General features: G+C 50.8%; 1 protein-coding gene across 1 annotated transcript in view; it reads left to right on the top strand.

Annotated features, from left to right (window-relative positions):
- The window catches only part of USP11 (ubiquitin specific peptidase 11), a 31555-nt gene that overhangs the window by 10609 nt on the left and 1526 nt on the right, over positions 1-19420 (top strand). Inside the window, exons 4-19 of the mRNA XM_056849923.1 lie at positions 1036-1153; positions 1273-1418; positions 3723-3784; positions 4314-4413; positions 5361-5534; positions 6609-6767; positions 7911-8135; positions 9357-9440; positions 9538-9632; positions 11516-11722; positions 12736-12836; positions 12933-13280; positions 14956-15026; positions 15141-15253; positions 16609-16758; positions 17517-17632. Coding sequence (XP_056705901.1) covers positions 1036-1153; positions 1273-1418; positions 3723-3784; positions 4314-4413; positions 5361-5534; positions 6609-6767; positions 7911-8135; positions 9357-9440; positions 9538-9632; positions 11516-11722; positions 12736-12836; positions 12933-13280; positions 14956-15026; positions 15141-15253; positions 16609-16758; positions 17517-17632 — 2269 coding nt within the window. The remainder of the gene's footprint in view (positions 1-1035; positions 1154-1272; positions 1419-3722; positions 3785-4313; positions 4414-5360; positions 5535-6608; positions 6768-7910; positions 8136-9356; positions 9441-9537; positions 9633-11515; positions 11723-12735; positions 12837-12932; positions 13281-14955; positions 15027-15140; positions 15254-16608; positions 16759-17516; positions 17633-19420) is intronic.

Raw genomic sequence — 19420 nt, forward strand, 5'->3', positions numbered from 1 at the left:
TTCTGTATAAGTTACCTGCAAAGAAAAGGAAAGAAATACAAATTTCAAGTGTTATGATCAGCTGTATTTGTACTCATTTGTTTCTTACATAAATAAAGAAGAGATAAAGAAAATACTATGTATTAGTCTATAGACTTTCATGGAATATGTTGTATGGTTGTTCATTACTCTGTTTGAGAATACAGGTAATTATTGAATATTTTATGGTTGTGGTACTGTTTGATAGATATACATATATTGCACGTTCTTGGCTTATGCTGTCTATTTTTATTAAGTTTACAGTGTAGCGTAAGGGTATTCCAGTTTTGTACCGGTATACCAGGAGAGGCAGCTTAGCCCCTTGAACAGGAGGAGGGATGTGTTTTTCCACTGCAGGGAATGGGTGTGCTGGAAGCCGTACCACCTCCCAGTTTTGGTCTGTCGTTTTTGCGGAGGAGAACTTGGGGGGGTGGGGGATGTTAGGCTTTGCAGCACACGGGGAGAAGATAACCCCCAGATAAGACCTGTCGGTCCTTAACAACAGGGAGTTGGTTTGGTGTCATGCCAACGGGCTCCCTCCTCACCGTCTCTCCTATAAACGAATAGGTCTTCTTTTTTGCTGTTGTGGAGAGCGGGGATAGCAGACGCCGTTTAGGGCAAAACCATCTCCTTTGCCCTTGGGTGTGCCTTTGCTTGCTGGAGTCTGTGATCATAGGCAGATCATGAGAGGGAGGGCAGGAAGGATTGCGTCAGTGCTTGGCCCTCGTAGCCCTTTCTTGCATGCCTAGGGAAATACTGAGGCTGGGGCTTCTTCCCACTCCCCATTTCTTTTAGAGAGCTCTGTTTTTTAAAATGCGTTTTTATTCTTCAATTGGGTTTGGGGGTGGGACGGGGGACTTTTCTCTCACAGTCAGCACTACAGCCAATTACAAAGCAGTGTTTCAAGAAGGGACGCATGTCTCTGTACTGTTCCTACAGTGACTTCCTACGCTTGTCCTTTGGGGGAGATCTCGTATCCTTTGCCGCCTGATTTTTCTTCTCATCCTTCCTTATTAGGTGGTGGACTTACCGAGCATGTCAAAGGTGGAGGTTTACCTGGTGGAACTCTTCCTCTGCCAGCACAATGACATGGACAACCCCCTCATGGCCTCCTTCAGCCGTGTGGACATCATCGGTAAGAACCTGAGTCACTCGAGGCTCTCCGCAAGCGTGGGAGAAGAGGGCATGGGCCGCGATCCTCGCAGGCCAGGAATAATTTCCCCCTCACCCCCCCCCCCGTCCCCTTCCTCCTAGACAATGTCCTTAAGGAAGCCCGGCGCCTCTTTGCGGTCTCGGCCGAGGAGGAGACGAGGCTGTGGGTGAAGAATGCGGATGGGTCTTGCGAGAGGCTGCGGAACTTGCAGATGACGGTGCTGGACGCTTGCCTCAGTTCAGGGCAGGTAACGCCGTTGTTTCCAGATGAGCGGGTTCGGGGCAGGGCCGTTCTTTCGCAGAAGGTCTCTGGAGCGATCCTGGCATCTCCGTTGAATAACTCTTACTGCAAAAAGATTTTTCCCTAATATCCAGCCGGTACTTTTCTGCCCTCAATTTAAACCCATTATTGCGAGTCCTATCCTCTGCTGCCAACAGGGACAGCTCCCTGCCCTCCTCGAAGTGACAGCCCTTCAAATACTTAAAGAGAGCAATCGTGTCCCCCCTCAGCCTCATCTTTTCCAGACTAAACATTCCCAACTCCCTCACCCTTTCCTCACAGGGCTTGGTCTCCAGGCCCCTGATCCTCCTCATCGCTCTCCTCTGCACCCGCTCGATCCTGTCCACATCCTTTTTGAAGTGAGCCCTCCAGAGCTGCACACAGTATTCCAGGTGCGGCCTGACCAATGCAGTGTACAGCGGAACTACAACATCTTGCAATTTGGACGTTATGCCTCTGCTGATGCCCCCCAAGATCGCATTAGCCTTTTTTGTTGCTGCATCACACTGGCTGCTCATATTTAACATACGGTCCACCCGTACCCCAATATCTTGTTCACACAGTAATGCCTTGTGCACAGCCAATCAGATCTCCAATGTTCCTGCTTGGCAAAAGCCCCACCTGGCCCCACCCACTTTCTGAAAACCCTTCACAGGTGCCAGGAAAGGTGTTGGCAGGTGCCCTGGCCCCCTCAGGTACCATGTTGGGGACCCTCAATTTAGGGGATTTGTAGCTGTTTGCTGCTCTAAAAAAAATTCATGTGGATGTGGGAAGGAGGTGCAGCAGTCACAATACTGCCAGTTATAGTTTTAAGGGGGGGATATATGCAGTCGTTTTGGGAAACAGCTCAGCACTAGTGTGTTATTTTGCCCTGATTACGTCTGCTCACGCTGTGCCTTCACTTAGCCACCTGCTGAGCTGGTAACCTAATTGTATTCGCTAAGAGATTGCGGAGATCAATGAGCATAATGGAATGCGCTACTGTTGGGAACCATCTACATTTCCTGCGACGTTTTAAACATTTAATTTATAATTGAAAGAAATGTTATTAAGATCACAACGCGAGAGCGTTATCCTTAAGGGAAACAGTCACCCACTGCGTTGTATAGGGATCTATATGGGAAACGGGAAGAAAGAGAAAGTTAGAAAAAGGAGGTTGTAAGGGTGGGTTCAGAGAGGGGAGATCTTGCACTTGGGCAGAGACCTTATGAACACATGAAGCTGCCTTATACTGAATCAGACCCTTGGTCCATCAAAGTCAGTATTGTCTACTCAGACTGGCAGCCGCTCTCCAGGGTCTCGGATAGAGATTGTTCACATCTCCTACTTGCTTGGTCCCTTTAATTGGAGATGCCGGGGATTGAACCTGAGACCTGCATGCCAAGCAAATGCTCTACCAGTGAGCCACAGCCCCTCCCTGGGAATTGCCATTTTGCCCCTTTCTCTCCTTCCGCCCCTGTCACCCTATTCTTTACCCCCGGACTGTCTCCCTCGCTCTCATCCGAGATGCCCACCCTTTGAAAAATAATCTAGCGGGCAAGTCTGAGTTACATGAACTCCAGTTCTGTTGAGGCTTCCAGTGCCAAGGGAGGATGAGAAGAGTGACAGTACATAAGGGGGGCAGAGGCTGCGCATTTGCCTTTAAGAAAAAGGGGATGGGTTGCCTGCAAGTAGGAGCCCCTGCGTTGGCCCAGCACCCACTGGCTGGCTTTAAAACTCGTTTCATTCCGCATCACATACAAATCACCCTGTGATTGCCACCGTAAGGAAGTATGATTTTGTAACTTCCTTTAGAATCATAGAATAGAGTCTTAGAACCATAGAGTTGGAAGGGGCCATACAGGCCATCTAGTCCAACCCCCTGCTCAATGCAGGATCAGCCTAGAGCATCCCTGACAAGTGTTTGTCCAGCTGCTGCTTGATAACTGCCAGTGAGGGGGAGCTCGCCACCTCTCTAGGTAGCTGATTCCGCTGTCGAACAACTCTTTCTGTAAAAACATTTTTTCCTAATGTCTAGCTGGTACCTTTCCTCCCATAATTTATGCACCTTATGGTCCCTTAACAGACTTACTGAACCAGAGGTTTGCATAATCTAGAGTGCTTTATTGCTCCCTTCTTCACTGGCTTGAAGCGACGGCCACTTTGGGTATGGGTTACATATAGCTGTTCAGATACCCTCCAGTTAATTGGATTAACGTTTCCTTTTTTTTCTAAATCCCCTTTCTCTCCTCTCCCCCTCTTCCTTCCCCCTTCTTGCCTGTGCTTCTGCCAGATGGTGATCATGGAGACGAGGAGCAAAGATGGCACTTGGCCCAGCTCTAGGCCGCATATCATGTGAGTATCTCATTCTGGCACTTTGCACCGTCCCAAGGGAGTCTGCCTGTGTACACCATGCTGAGAGAGCCAGCATGGTGTAGTGGTTAAGAGCGGTGGTTTGGAGCGGTGGACTCTGACCTGGAGAACCGGGTTTGATTCCCCACTCCTCCACATGAGTGGCGGAGGCTAATCTGGTGAACTGGATTGGTTTCCCCGCTCCTCCAGACGAAGCCAGCTGGGTGACCTTGGGCTAGTCACAGCTCTCTCAGCCCCACCTACCTCACAGGGTGTCTGTTGTGGGGAGGGAGAGGGAAGGTGATGGTAAGCCGGTTTGATTCTTCCTTAAGTGGTAGAGAAAGTCGGCATATAAAAAACAACTTCTTCCATTTCTACTCATGTCTGACAAAGAGAGCTCTGACTCTTGAAAGCTGATACCCCAAAACTCTTGCTGGCTTCCAAGGTGGTACTGGACTCAAATCTACCTGTTCTACTGTGGACCAACACGGGTGCCCTCTGAAACTCTCTCTTTTTTTCCTGCCTCCCTTAGGAAGAACTCTATGGAGGACGAAGAACTGTACCAGGGCCAGCCGGGTGTCTGCGGCCTCACCAACCTGGGCAACACCTGCTTCATGAACTCTGCCTTGCAGGTACCAAACCAGGGGGCGGAGCGTGGGCAGGCGCGACCGATTTTGTGACACTCCCAAACCTCTGGGCCACCCAGGTCCGGGAGCATTAGCGTCTCTACAGGAAGTCCTGGCTGTCTGCGACGCTTCTGCTGCAGTTTTGCGTCTGTCCCACAAGTGGGCAGCAAAAGCTCAAATTTCACTCGCAAGGGCTTTCCCCACCCTCTGCAGATTTTTAAAGTTGCCCTCCGATATGGGAGGGGGGGATAACTAGTCAGGAGAGTCTTTGCTGTAGATGGGGAGTTAAAATATGGGTGGGGAGGGGGGAATTGAGCACATTGGCCCTGCTTGGAAAGAAGGCGGTTAAGGGAAAATATGATAGAGGTCTATAAAATTATGCATGGTATGGAGAGAGTGGACAGGGAGAAGCTTTTCTCCCTCTCTCATAATACCAGAACGCGGGGTCATCTGCTGAAGCAGGAGGGTGAGAGATTCAGAACAGGTAAAAGGAAGTATTTCTTCTCACAACACATAGTTGAATTGTGGAACTCCCTGCCCCAGGATGTGGTGACAGCTGCCACCTAGGAAGGCTTTAAGAAGGGAGTGGACGTGTTCATGGAAGATGGCTACTAGTCAAATTAAACACTGGTCATGATGCACACCTATTCTCTCCAGGATCAGAGGAGCATGCCGAATATATTAGGTGCTGTGAAACACAGTCAGGACAATACTGCTGCAGTCGTCTTGTTTGTGGGCTTCCTAGAGGCCCCTGGTTGGCCACTCTACGAACAGACTGCTGGACTTGATGGGCCTTGGTCTGATCCAGCAGGGCCTTTCTTATGTTCTTAACAAAAGAGCATTAAATGCCTTAATGCTCTTTTGTTAAGAACCAAACAGCCCTAAGCGTTTTAACCGCTCCTCACAAGCCCGGCTGAGCACCTCTCCTTCAGGGCTTCCCGTTCTCTTTGTAGTGTCTGAGCAACGTGCCCTCTCTCACGGAGTACTTCCTCAAGAACTGCTACCTGGAGGAGCTCAACTTCACCAACCCCCTGGGAATGAAGGGGGAGATCGCGGAAGCCTACGCCGACCTCATCAAGCAACAGTGGTCTGGCCACCACCGCTCCATCGTGCCTCGCATGTTCAAGGTGAGCCGCGCACACGAACCTGCCTTCGGTCTGTCAGGGTCTGTACCGTCAGCTGGCATGGGCTCTCTCGGTTCTCTTAAAACTGGAGATGCTGGAAATGGATGCTTGATTGGAGATGGAAACCTTGTTTCTTGATACTACTCCAGACTTTATGACTACTTCTTGACTATGAGATATTGATCATTGTATTTGTGGCTGCAATATTACATCCCCTCATTTAAGAGGGAGACACGCATGAGGATTAGTTTTCCATGTGGATGGAAGCCTAAAACAGTTTTGTGGTTATGTATTTTAATTGTTTTCCTGCAAAAACAAGGCACACAGAGTCATCAAGATTTTTTAATATATTTATGAATATCTTTGAGCCTGGAATGTTGATTGCTTAGAACACTGAAGAAGGCTGTATGGCCGAAACGTGTATGGTCAGAGTCTAATTGTGTGATTTTATGTCTTATTGTGTTATATGAGCATGGTGAGTGGTTAAGAGCAGTGGTTTGGAGCAGTAGACTCTGATCTGGAGAACTGGATTCAATTCTCCACTCTTCCGCATGAGCGGTGGAGGCTAATCTGGTGAACTGGATTTGTTTCCTTGCTCCTACACACGACGCCAGCTGGGTGACCTTGGGCTAGTCACACTTTCTCAGCCCCACCTACCTCTGGGGGGAGGGGAAGGGAAGGTGATTGTAAGCCAGTTTGATTCTGCCTTAAGTGGTAGAGAAAGTTGGCATATAAAAACCAACTCTTCTTCTTCAATTTGGTAGGCTTTTGCAGGGCCCTATATGTATTATATGTGGTATTTGATTTTATCCTGCAATGAATATATACTAATTTTGTACTTACTTTTTTTTTAGAGTGTATAACCTTTGGACTTGGATGTCTATTTTTTCTTGACCTTTTGGGTACTTAATTTTAATGATGCCAGGAGTTGAAGCGGGGACCTTCTGTGTGCTGTGCAGATTCTCTGCTGCTGAGTCGCAGCCCCTCCGCTGAGCTGCGCCTGCCTTTCCTTTCGCCCTTCCTTCCTGTTGGCAGAGCTTGAGGCCCCCTGTCTTGCCTTTTCTCTCTCCCCCGCAGACCAAAGTGGGCCACTTCGCCTCCCAGTTCCTCGGCTACCAGCAGCACGACTCCCAGGAGCTCCTCTCCTTTCTGCTCGACGGGCTGCACGAGGACCTGAACCGTGTCAAGAAGAAGGAGTACATAGAGCTGAAGGACGCGGCCGGGCGGCCGGACGAGGTGCGGGGGGGGGGTTGCCTGGGTGGGTGTCGGTGAGCCTAAATCAGGGTGACTGAATCCCGCTTTAGGGGGGGAAAACGCACACACGTTGTTGAGTTGTAGTTTCAGAGGACAGCCGTGTTGGTTGGCAGTAGGACAGCCAGATTTATATCTAGTAGCACCTTAGAGAGCCAGCGAGGTGTAGTGGTTAAGAGCGGGGATTTGGAGCAGTGGACTCTGATCTGGAGAACCAGGTTGGATTCCCCACTCCCACATGAGCAGCGGAGGCTAATCTGATCAACTGGATTTGTTTCCCCACTCTTCCACATGAAGCCAGCTGGGTGACCTTGGGCTAGTCACAGTTCTCTCAGCCTCACCTACCTCCCAGGATGTCTGTTGTGGGGAGGGGAAGATGGTTGTAAGCCAGTTTGATTCTTCCTTAAGTGGTAGAGAAAGTCGGCATATAAAAACCAACTTTTCTTCTCCTAGAGACCATTTTTTAGTTTGGGGGCACCTTTAACATTCTGACCCAGCGTGGTGGGCACAATATGGCTGCCTTCGGCCACACAGTGAAGGCCCTTGTGCTGGGGTGGCCGCCGCTGTCGAAGCAACGTTTTTAAAAGTCTGTACCGCCAATCAAATCTCCAGTGGCCAATCCAGAAGCCTGGCCCCGCCTACTTTCCAAAAGCACTTGGCAGGCCCCAGGAAAGTTGCTGGCAGGTGCCGTGGCGCCCACTGTTATAAAACAACTAGGTTTTTGGGGGCATGGGCTTTCGAGAGTCAAAGAGAGCTTTGATTCTCAGGAGCTTTGGAAAGGCAGACTCCATGGACCACACGAAGCTGCCTTCTACTGAATCAGACCCTCGGTCCATCAAAGTCAGTGTTGTCTACTCAGACCGGCAGCAGCTCTCCAGGGTCTCAGGCAGAGACTTTTCACATCACCTACTTGCCTAGGGCATTTAACTGGAGATGACCGGGATTGAACCTGGCACCTTCTGCATGCCAAGCAGATGCTCTATCACTTAGCCACCGTCACTACCCAGCTGAGCTCCCTTTCCAAGCACCGCCTCCAGATCTCCAGGAATGCCCCAACCCGAGTCGGCAACCCTAAGGCGCAGAGCACGGAGGGAGGCGCTCACGTCCACTCTTCCTCCCTCTCTCCAGGAAGTGGCGGAGGAGGCGTGGCGCAACCACAAGCGCCGCAACGACTCTGTCATCGTCGACACCTTCCACGGGCTCTTCAAGTCCACACTGGTGTGCCCCGAGTGCGGCAAGGTCTCTGTGACCTTCGACCCCTTCTGCTACCTCAGCGTCCCCCTGCCCGTCAGCAAGGAGCGCGTCATGGAAGTCTTCTTCGTCTACATGGACCCCAGCAAGAAGCCGGAGCAGGTGCCAGCCGCCCGGGCTCTTGGGGGCGGGTTAGGGGGAGTTGATTGGGTCAGACTCGTCGTAGGAAAGGAAGGCGGGGCTTCTTCTGATTCTAGGTGGAACTCTGAGCCCTGCAGTCTAGCTCCCAACTCAGGGGTGTTGAACCCATTTGTTACAAGGGCCGGATATGACATAAATGTCACTTGGTCGGGCCGTGCATACCATAAAATTTAATGCTGGATACCGGAGATACAAACTTTATAGAAGACACAGGCAAAGCCAATTAATGATATTATTTTTTACTTTATTTTTCACTTTAAAAAAGAGCCAGTGCAGTGTAGTGGTTAAGAGCGGTGGTTTGGAGCGGTGGACTCTGATCTGGAGAACGGGGTTTGATTCCCCCACTCCTCCACATGAGCAGCGGAAACTAATCTGGTGAACTGGATTCGTTTCCCCACTCCTACACACAAAACCAGCTGGGTTACCTTGGGCAAGTCACAGCTCTCTCAGCCCCACCCATCTCACGGGGTGTCTGTTGTGGGGAAGGGAAGGCGATTGTAAGCCAGTTTGATTCTTCTTTAAGTGGTAGAGAAAGTCGGCATATAAAAACCAACTCTTCTTCTTAGTAGTCTCCCATCCAAGTTCTAGCCAGGATCGACCCTGCTTGGCTTCTGAGAGCTGATGAGATCAGATTAGCCGGGGGCTATCCAGGTCGGGGCCTTGATGTCCTTACCAGAGAAGGCTGTAACTATCTGGAGTTTATTACTTAACAGGGGCCTTGAAGATACCACTGAAAGTTATAACAAAGTTATGCCTAAATGCTCATCTGCATACAGGCGCTCTTTTTGCAGCAGATCTCTGTATATCAGGGGTGGGGAACATCAGGCCCGGGGGCCATTTAAGGCCCGCAAAATCATTTGGTCTGGCCCTTCATGGGTTCTGGCAGATCTCTAGCTCAGAAGGATCTAAGACTGGCGATCCGCCCCCTCCTGCAGACAGGAATAGCCTCTATTCAAGGCGGATGTGAGTTTGTTTTGCTGAGAAAAGGAACCTTTAGCCCCCCTTGCAGAAGAGTCGTTAGCTATGGAGCTGCTAGGACCGCCCAAGAATACAGCAGGCTAATTTTTAAGTTGATAATATTGTATGGCCCGCGAATGATATTATAAAAATCCAAATGGCCCTTGGCAGAAAAAAGGTTCCCCACCCCTGCTGTATATCCTTACCCCCCCTTTTTTTTAACAGCACAGACTGATTGTCCCAAAGGCCGGGAAAGTATCAGACCTCTGCCGCACCTTATCCAAGCACACGGGCGTGCCAGCTGAGCGGGTAAGTTTGGAGGAGGCGGGAGGAGCGGGCCAGCTCTCCTGGGCTGGGGTCACCTGTCCCCTTCCCTCTGTGACCGTCGACCGCCCTCCCTTCCCAGATGATGGTGGCGGATGTGTTCAGTCACCGTTTCTACAAGATCTTTCAGATCGAAGAATCCCTGAGCTGCATCCTGGACCGGGACGATATTTTCATGTGAGTCTGGGGCTGCGGCGGGAGGGTGGATCACTGGGGAAGTCCAGTGGATGGGAACGACCTGGGTGCAAAGATATCCCATATGACTCCCATATGAATTGGCCTTTGCCTGAAAGAACCGTGTGGAGAATCTTGGAGTATTGTCACTACAAGATGAATAGAGAGCCAGCGTGGTGTAGTGGTTAAGAGCAGTGGTTTGGAGCAGTGGAGTCTGATCTGGAGAACCGGGTTCGATTCCCCACTCCTCCACATGAGCAGTGGATGCTAATCTGGTGAACCGGGTTGGTTTCCCCGCTCCTACACATGAAGCCAGCTGGATTACCTTGGGCTAGTCACAGCTCTCTCAGCTCAACCTACCTCACAGGGTGTCTGTTGTGGGGAGGGGAAGGGAAGGTGATTGTAAGCTAGTTTGATTCTCTCTTAAGTGGTAGAGAAAGTCGGCATATAAAAACCAACTCTTCTATTTATTTTAGTTAAAACATTTATTAGCCGTAATGCTACCTTATGGATCTCTAAGCTGCTCACAATGTGAAGAAGAAGAGTTGGTTTTTATACCCAGGTTTTCTCGACGTTAAGGAGTCTCAAACCAGCTTACAATCTCCTTCCCTTCCTCTCCCCACAACAGACAGCTTGTGAGGTAGATGGGGCTGAGAGAGTTCAGAGAGAACTGTTACTAGCCCAAGGTCACCCAGCAGGCTTCATATGGAAGGAGAAACCAACCCGGTTGTCCAGATTAGAGTTCATCACTACACCGTGCTGGCTCTAAACAGAATAGAATACATAAGATACACGAGGCCGTGAATTAAAATCACAATTTAAAGCTGCCAGTAGGCAGAAGAACTAAGCTAATCAAATAAAATCATATTCAGCTGCCCCCTAAAGATCAGAAGTGAAGGGGGCAGGCTTCCCATTTTGGGGAGGCTGTTCCATAATTGTGGGGCCACTACCGAGAAGGCAATCTCTTGTACTGCCCACCAGATGAGCTATTTTGATCTCTGGGACAGTCAGGAGGGCATCTGAGTTCCCAGGCAGGGATGTATGGGAGAAGACTGTCCCTTAGGACACCCTGGTCCCAAGCCATGTGTGGCTTGAAAGGACAAAAAAGGACAAAAGGCCTGGAGACCAAGTCCTATGAGGAAAGGTTGAAGAAGCTGGATATGTTTAGCCTGGAGAGGAGACGGCTGAGAGGTGATATGATAACCATCTTCAGGTACTTGAAGGGCTGTCACAGAGAGGATGGTGCCGAGTTGTTTTCTGTTGCCCAAGAAGGTCGGACCAGAACCAACAGGTTGAAATTAAATCAACAGAGTTTCTGGTTAAACATTCGGGGAGGGACTGTGGCTTAGTGGTAGAGCATCTGCTTGGCATGCAGAAGATCCCAGGTTCAATCCCCGGCATCTCCAGTTAAAGGGACTAGGCAAGTAGGTGATGTGAAAGACCTCCGCCTGAGACCCTGCCGGTCTGAGCAGACAATATTGACTTTGATGGACCAAGGGGTCTGATTCAGTAGAAGGCAGCTTCATGTGTTCATGTGTATTCGGAAGAACTTTCTGATAGAGCGGTTCCTCAGTGGAACAGGCTGCCTCCGGAGGTGGTGGGCTCTCCTTTACTTTAGCAGAGGCTAGATGGCCATCTGTCAGCAATGCTGATTCTATGACCTTCGGCAGATCATGAGAAGGAGGGCAGGAAGGGTTGCGTCAGCGTTTGGCTCGCGTGGCCCTTTCTTGCATGCCCAGGAAAATGCCGATGGCCACTTTGGGGGTCAGGAACTGATTTTCCTCCAGGCCAGATTGGCCAGGGATTCTGGGGGCTTCTTCTTCTTACCTGGTGGAGAATTTAATTCAGCTTCAACGTCAACGGCCTGTCTTGCTTCCTCCCTCCAGATACGAAGTGTCGGTGTCCACGCAGGAGGACCCGGCCACAGCAGATGCGGTGGTCTTGCCTGTGTACCTGCGAGAACGCACCCACGGCCGCGAGTACAGTGACACCTACTACGGGGTCATGCTCTTCGGCCACCCGCTCCTGGTCTCTGTGCCTCGGGATCAGCTCTCTTGGGATGCCCTTTACCAGCTCCTGCTGCATCGGCTCTCGTGAGTGGCTTGTGTTTCCTTCTCCCCGTCCAGCCGGAAACTTTCCCTGCCCCGGCACTCCTGCCTCTGTTTCCCATCCGCCTGCTACAAAGGGGGACCACGCTGGTCTGTCCCCCAAAGCGCTCGTCTTCAGCTGGTGAGTCGAGACCAGCAAGAGAAGAAGAGTTGGTTTTTATATGCCGATTTTCTCTACCTTCTAAGGCAGGGGTTGGGAACGTCAGGCCCGGGGGCCATTTAAGGCTCACGAAATCATTTGGTCTAGCTCAGAAGGATCTAAGACTGGCGATCCACCCCCTCCCACAGACAGGAATAGCCTCTATTCAAGGCAGATATAAGTTTGTTTTGCCAAGAAAAGGAACCTTCCTTCCCCTTACAGAAGAGTCGTTAACTATGGAGCTGCTAGGACCGCCCAAGAAACTGTGTTAACCCTTTCCCACCTGGGCCATGGAGAAACGTATTGGTCGGCTAATTTTTAATTTGATAATTTTGTATGGCCCGCGAATGATATAAATATCCAAATGGCCCTTGGCAGAAAAAAGGTTCCCCACCCCTGTTCTAAGGAGACTCAAACTGGCTTACAATCCCCTTCCTCTCCTCATAACAGACACCCTGTGAGGGCTGAGAGAGCTCTAAGAGAACTGACTAGCCCAAGGTTACCCAGTGGTTAAGAGCGGTGGTTTGGAGCGGTGGACTCTGATCTGGAGAACCGGGTTTGATTCCCCACTCCTCCACATGAGCGGCGGAGGCTAATCTGGTGAACTGGGTTGGTTTCCCCACTCCTACACATGAAGCCAGCTGGGTGACTTTAGGCTAGTCACAGCTCTCTCAGCCCCACCTACCTCACAGGGTGTCTCACAGGCTGTAGCTGTGGGGTTTCTCCTCTGACTTGTATGAAACCACAGCTGACTGCTGCAAGAAATTGGAGCCTGTGTTGCCCCCATAAATCTAGAGGGTGTAACAATGGGAGGGATCACTCTTGCCAGTTTGGGGGTACGACCTGCCTCTCTTTGCAGCCGCTACGTGACTCGACCAGACTCTGAGGAAGAAGAGGAGGAGGAGGATCAGAGTGAGGAAGAGGACCTCTACAGCAAGAGGCCCAACGGGCTCAGTGAAGGTGAGCATCTTCTTCGTCACTTACATGCGTGGGCATACAATGGTGGGTTATAAGCGTTCCGCTACAGCTGCTGTCTGGTCTTTCCCCGATGCGCAGGCGAGGAGGAGGAGGAAGAGGAGGAGGAGGAGGAGGAGACGACAGCGGAAGGCTCCACTAGCCAGGAACCCAGCTCGGAAGCAGAGGAAAACCCCTCCGACGCATCCATAGGGGAAGAAGGAGCCGGCGGGGAGGGGAGGCAGAGCCCCAGTCCGTCCCCGCACCAGCCAGCCAAGTCTCCCCGGGCCCCCTCTTCCAGCCCCAGTCCTCCGACGGCCAACCAGCCCAAGCGCAAGTGTTGCCTGCTGCAGCGGCGAAAGCTGCTCTTCACCCTCCAGCCGGTTAACTCAAACGGTACCAGTGACCGGATGGCCGGTCAGGACGAGGGCAGTGCCGTCTCCTTCAACTGTGAGTCCCATCCTTCTGGAGCACTGACCTCTGTTCTGCACAATGGGTGATAACGATGTAACGTTTATTAGCTGCCGCTCCACCTTGCAAAACTCAAGGTGATTTACTGTGCGAATAAAACCATAATGATATAAAAACACACATAAAATACCACAATTTAAGATCATAATTAGGACTGCCAAGAAATAAAAAACTAAATTAGTCAAATGCAGTCCTAAATGCAGACCCTCTTCAGCTGTCTCCTAAAGATCATAAGGGAGAGGGCTGGGTTCATCGCCCCAGGGAGGTTGTTCCATAATCGTGGGGCTGCCACCGAAAAGGCCCTCTGTCTCATGTACCCACCGCTGTAACTTCTTTCGTTGATGGCACAGTCAGGAGGGCCTCTTCCTGTGATTAATTCCCAGTCTTGGGCGTGTGGTAGTAATGGGAGGGCTGTACATCCACCTCCCACGCAAACCCTTAAAAGCTAAAGAGAGGGATTTTGGGGTGTTAGTGGATCACTCGATGAAGATGTCAACCCAGTGTGCGGCCGCTGTAAAAAAAGGCAAATCCCATGCTGGCCATAATTAGACGTGGAATAGCGAATAAAACTGCTTATATCATACTGCCCTTGTACAAATCTATGGTAAGACCACACTTGGAATACTGTTTACAGTTCTAGTCACCGCACCTAAAAAAGGATATTGCAGAGCTTGAAAAGGTGCAGAAAAGAGCAACCAAAATGATCAGGGGATTGGAGCAACGGCCCTATGAGGAGCGATTAAAATGCTTAGGGCTGTTTAACTTGGAAAGAAGGCAGCTAAGGGGAGACATGATAGAGGTCTATAAAATTATGCATGGTTTGGAGAGAGTGGACAGGGAGGAGCTTTTCTCCCTCATAATACTAGAATGCAGGGTCGTCTGTTGAAGCTGGAGGGTGAGAGATTCAAAACTGATAAAAGGAAGTATTTCTTCACACAACGCATAGTTAAATTGTGGAACTCCCTGCCCCAGGATGTAGTGATGGCTGTCAACTTGGAAGGCTTGAAGAGGGGAGTGGACATGTTCATGGAGGACGGGGCTATTCATGGCTACTAGTTAAAATGGATACTAGTCATACCTATTCTCTCCAGGATCAGAGGAGCATGCCTATTATATTAGGTGCTGTGGAACACAGGCAGGATGCTTCTGCTGCAGTTGTCTTGTTTGTGGGCGTCCTGGTTGTCCACTGTGTGAACAGACTGCTGGACTTGATGGGCCTTGGTCTGATCCAGCATGGCTTTTCTTATGTTCTTATGTTAAAAAGAGCAATTAAAACATTCCTCAGGAAGGAGGGATCACCGAGGGAGTGCCAAACGAAGCTAGGCGGGTCTTCCCCTGCTGGTAGAAGGTGGCAACAGAAGGGGACAGACGGATTTCCCTGGGGAGAGAGTCCCATGCCACAAAAAGCTTCCACTACCTTTTCCTACACATTACACCTCTATTAAAAGGGCAGGACATTTTTCTCTTGCAGCCCTAGGGGTACACGATTACTCGTAGCTCCTGAAAACACATGTTGGGGAAAGGGGATCCAGCAGGAAATATGTATCTTCTCGACAACCATCTGTCCCCAGTCAGCTGACTACACACACACACACACCCCACTGCCCACTCAGGTTTGCTTTCTCCCTCATTCCGACTTCTCTCCCTTGCTCAGCCCAACCGTACGTCGCTATGGACTGGGACTCGGACATGAAGAAGCGTTACTACAACGAGGCGGAGGCCGAGGTGAGTGCGTGCGATGCCCCTTCTCTCACCCCGTCCCCCCCGCCCCCCTTCTCTGTCCCGCCTTGGGGTGGGAGTCCTGCAGCCCACCCCTCCGGCCGTGCTCGTCTTCCACAGGGCTACGTCAAACACGACTGCATGGGCTACACGCTGAAAAAGAACCCCGTCAGACTGCAGGAGTGCATCGAGCTCTTCACCACCGTGGAGACGCTGGAGGAGGAGAACCCTTGGTGAGAGCAGTCGGGTTTGTGTGTGTGGGGGAGCTGGGTACGGTAGGGTACGTTGACCAGCAAATCAGTGTTTCCACTTTTAAAAAACCAATATGCATTGATGCAGAATTTCAGCACCCTCATTGGGAGACTGTTCTCCCCCCCCCCCCCAGTGTCTGGCTCAGAACTCCTCCTTGGAGAGTCTTAAGAGTGGCTCAGTTTCAGAAGGGCAGCCCTGTTGGTCGGCAATAGACAAGATAGATTCGAGCCCAGTAGCACCTTAGAGACCAAGAAGGTTTTCGAGTATAAGCTTTCGAGAGTCAAATCTCCCTTCGTCAGATACGAAGGTTGCTTAGACTCTCAAACATTTAGACCCTGAAAATTGTGTTAGTCTCTATGGTGCTACTACTAAGAGCCCCGTGGCGCAGGGGGGTAAGCTGCAGTACTGCAGTCAAAAGCTCTGCTCACGACCTGAGTTCGAACCTGACGGAAGTCGGTTCCGGATAGCCGGCTCAAGGTTGGCTCGGCCTTCCATCCGTCCAAGGTCGGTCAAATGAGCACCCAGCTTGCTGGGGGTAAAGGGAAGATGACTGGGGAAGGCAACGGCAAACCGCCCTGTAAACAAGAGATCCCCTGCATTTATAGCACCTCAACATTCCAGGTATATTCTAGCACCAGCTGCATATTTATACTCCCTGGAAAGGAACACACATAGGAGGGCCTATACACAGGCAGGATGTGCAGCCCTACCATCTACCATATTAGAAGGGAGATTTAAGAAGATCCCAGGGTGGAGAGACTTTGCCCGTGTAACACAGGGGAGCTGGAAACCATCGAGCATGTATTTTTTAGATGTCCCCTCTACAAGTCAGCCCACTTCAATACTATTGACCCTCTGATTAGGGAAATGGGCTCTGGTGATGAGCGTGAATGGGCCAAAAGGTTTCTGCTGGGAAACAGCTCACCAATCACCACCCAGGTTGCAAAATATTGTCCCATAGCAATGAAGCTACATCGCCTCAATGTTCCCTAATCTGTGGAAGTGTAAAGCTGGGTGATACCTAATTTTGTTGGCCTTGATTGTAAACATCTACTCTGTATGGTCAGTTTCTGTTTTATCTGGCATATTAGCCGCAAATAAAATTTATTTATTTACACCCTGTAAACCTAGTCTACCTGGTAAACATCACGATGTGATGTCACCCCATGGGTCAGGAATGACCCGGCGCTTGCACAGGGGACTACCTTTACCTTTCAGGTGCTACTGGACTCGAATCTAGCTCTCAGAGTGGCTCAGTGCTACCTTTCTTGGCAGGAGGGAGAGCCTGAGAGCCTGTGCCCCCTGTAACTTTGTTTTGGTTCTCCCCCCCCCCCAGGTACTGCCCCACCTGCAAAAAGCACCAGCTGGCCACCAAGAAGCTGGACTTGTGGTCACTGCCGGAGACCCTGATCATTCACCTCAAGCGCTTCTCCTACACCAAGTTCTCCCGGGAGAAGCTCGACACCCTTGTGGAATTCCCGATCCGGTGAGGGTTTGGAGCCAGGCCCCCCCTTGCGGCCCAGGAGTCGGGGGTTGGGGTTGGTGGGGAGATAACATGTGGCAAACATTGCTGGAGGCTCGTGTCCCTGATGCACAGTTGGGCAACGTTCAGCTGGGAATGGGGGAGCCAGCTTACAGTTGATCCCCAGATTACAGAGATTAGTCCCCGGCTGCTTTGGAGGGTGGGTTGTATAACTGGCTGAGGTCCCTGCCCTCCCCAGGCTCCGCCCCCCAATCTCCAGGAAGTTCCCAAGCAGGAGTTGGCATCCCTAGTAAATAACTGTGAGCTGCTAAGGGTAAGTAAGCTGGATAGGGGAATCTCATTGGAAAAGCTGCCTGGATGTCTGGCTTCACCTGCATCGGTGCCCCTCTGCTAGTCGGATGAATCTGGTTGCGATGTTATTTCTTTAAACCCAACACGGTTCATGCATTTAGGCAGATCGTGAGAAGGAGGGCAGGTAGGGATGAGTCAGGGCTAGGCTCTTGTGGCTCAGCATGATGTAGTGGTTAAGAGCGGTGGTTTGGAGTGGTGGACTCTGATCTGGAGAACCGGGTTGGTTTTCCCACTCCTCCACATGAAGCTTATAATCACTACACCACGCTGGCTCTCATAGGCACATAGTGATCTCCACCGCAAGAACCTTGGCCAACGTCTGTCTAGTATGTTTCCGGGAACACCCTGTCACTCCTAGGAAGGAAGTTTTCTAGAGGAAAGCTTCAGTATCAAAATCTTTTGTCTTGTAGGGACCTCGATTTCTCTGACTTCATCATAAAGCCACGGAAAGAAACGGACCACACGGTGTACAAGTATGACCTTATCGCTGTGTCCAACCACTACGGCGGCCTCCGAGACGGGCATTGTAAGTACTGGGGGGGGGGTTGTTGGGAGGGTGAGAGGGCCCAGACAGGTGGCAGGGAGGTGGAAGAGATACAATATCTGTCTTCAGCTTCAATAGTGAATCCTCCTGGGCAGTGCTGAAGTTCAGACAGCAGAACGAGGCAGTAGCAGAAAGAGGAAAAAGGGGTTATGGAATTGGTGTGTGTGTGTCTTATACTGGCAGTTTGCCACCGCTCAACACAGTTGCTGTAGGGTTTGCTCTTGACCGGCAGTAGCTTGGTTTTGAAGCTTTTTTTGGGGGGTGGGGAGACAATCCAGCAGCTGCTTCCAGCTTTGTCTCTCAAGAGACCATGCAGCGGCTCCAGAGTACTGCATAGCTATTTTTATATTTTATTATCTAGGGGGTTAAATTTCCTTTTGAAAGGCAGCACCTTTTGTGCTCTTTTTGTGGGATGATGGGCATTGCTTTTGCCCGGGGATTCGACACAGAACAACCGTGGTATTCTTCTCTGCACTGAAGTAGTCGTGACAGCATTTCAGACATAAAGCGATGGATTCGTGCTTGGGGGGCGGGAGAGATGGAGGCTGGAACTGGGGTCCCCGGAGAAAGAAAGGGCTCAGTGCTAGAGCATCTGCTTGGCATGCAGAAGGTCCCAGGTTCAATCCCCGGCATCTCCAATTAAAGGGACTAGGCAAGTAGATGATGTGAAAGACCTCTACCTGAGACCCCAGAGAGCTGCTGCTGGTCTGAGTAGACAATACTGACTTTGATGGACCGATGGTCTGATTCAGTAGAAGGCAGCTTCATGTGTTCAAAGAGATCAGAAAGTCCAGTTACTGGAAGACCTCCCCAAACTATCGGCAGTCTCATTCTCTGTCTCTTCTGTTGCCGTTAAGGGTGGGAACAGTGACCTGGTTGATACCTACTTGGGCTTCCTCGGGAGTTGGCAGGCTCTCCTCCTTTGGAGGTTTTTAAGCAGAGGCTAGATGGCCATCTGACAGCAAGGCTGATTCTAAGACTCACTGTGAATTTAGGCCGATTGTAAGAGGGGATGGCAGGAAAGGGCGAGCCGGCGCTCGGCTCTCGTGGCCCTTTCATATACTCCCAGGGTAATGCCGATCATGGCGCAGAGGGGTAAGCTGCAGTACTGCAGTCAGAAGCTCTGCACACGACCGGAGTTCGATCCCAGCGGAAGTCGTTTTCAGGTAGCCGGCTCAAGGTTGGCTCAGCCTTCCATCCTTCCAAGGTCGGTAAAATGAGTACCCAGCTTGCTGGGGGTAAAGGGTAGACGACTGGGGGAGGCATTGGCAAATCACCCCGTAAACATAGTCTGCCTAGTAAACCTTGGGATGTGACGTCACCCCATGGGTCGGTAATGTCCTGGTGCTTGCACAGGGGGCTACCTTTACCTTTCATGTCGATCGCCACTTTGGGGTCAGGAAGTAATTTTCCTTGAGGCCAGGTTGGCCCAGGGATCTTGGAGGTTTTTTTTTTGTCTCCCTCTGTGCATAGAGCAGGGGTCACTTATGGAGCGAGGGGGAAGGGAGGGAGCTGTGAATTTCCTGCATTGTGCAGAGGGCTGGGCTAGATGATCCTTGGAGGTCCCTTCCAGCTATGTGTTTCTATGGCATGTGTTGTAGCCGAGGAACTGCATATATATCTTCCCTCCTCCACCATGCAGGGTATCATAACTTATGACTGAGGCATTTGTCACTGCGATCCATTTGCACAGATACTTGCCTTGTGCAGTTCTTTCCTCTTCAAAATGAGGCAGGATCCCCCCCCCCCCAAAAGAGGGGTTGCCTATTT

This window comes from Euleptes europaea, chromosome 1, assembly GCF_029931775.1.
Source record: "Euleptes europaea isolate rEulEur1 chromosome 1, rEulEur1.hap1, whole genome shotgun sequence".
NCBI lineage: Eukaryota > Metazoa > Chordata > Lepidosauria > Squamata > Sphaerodactylidae > Euleptes > Euleptes europaea.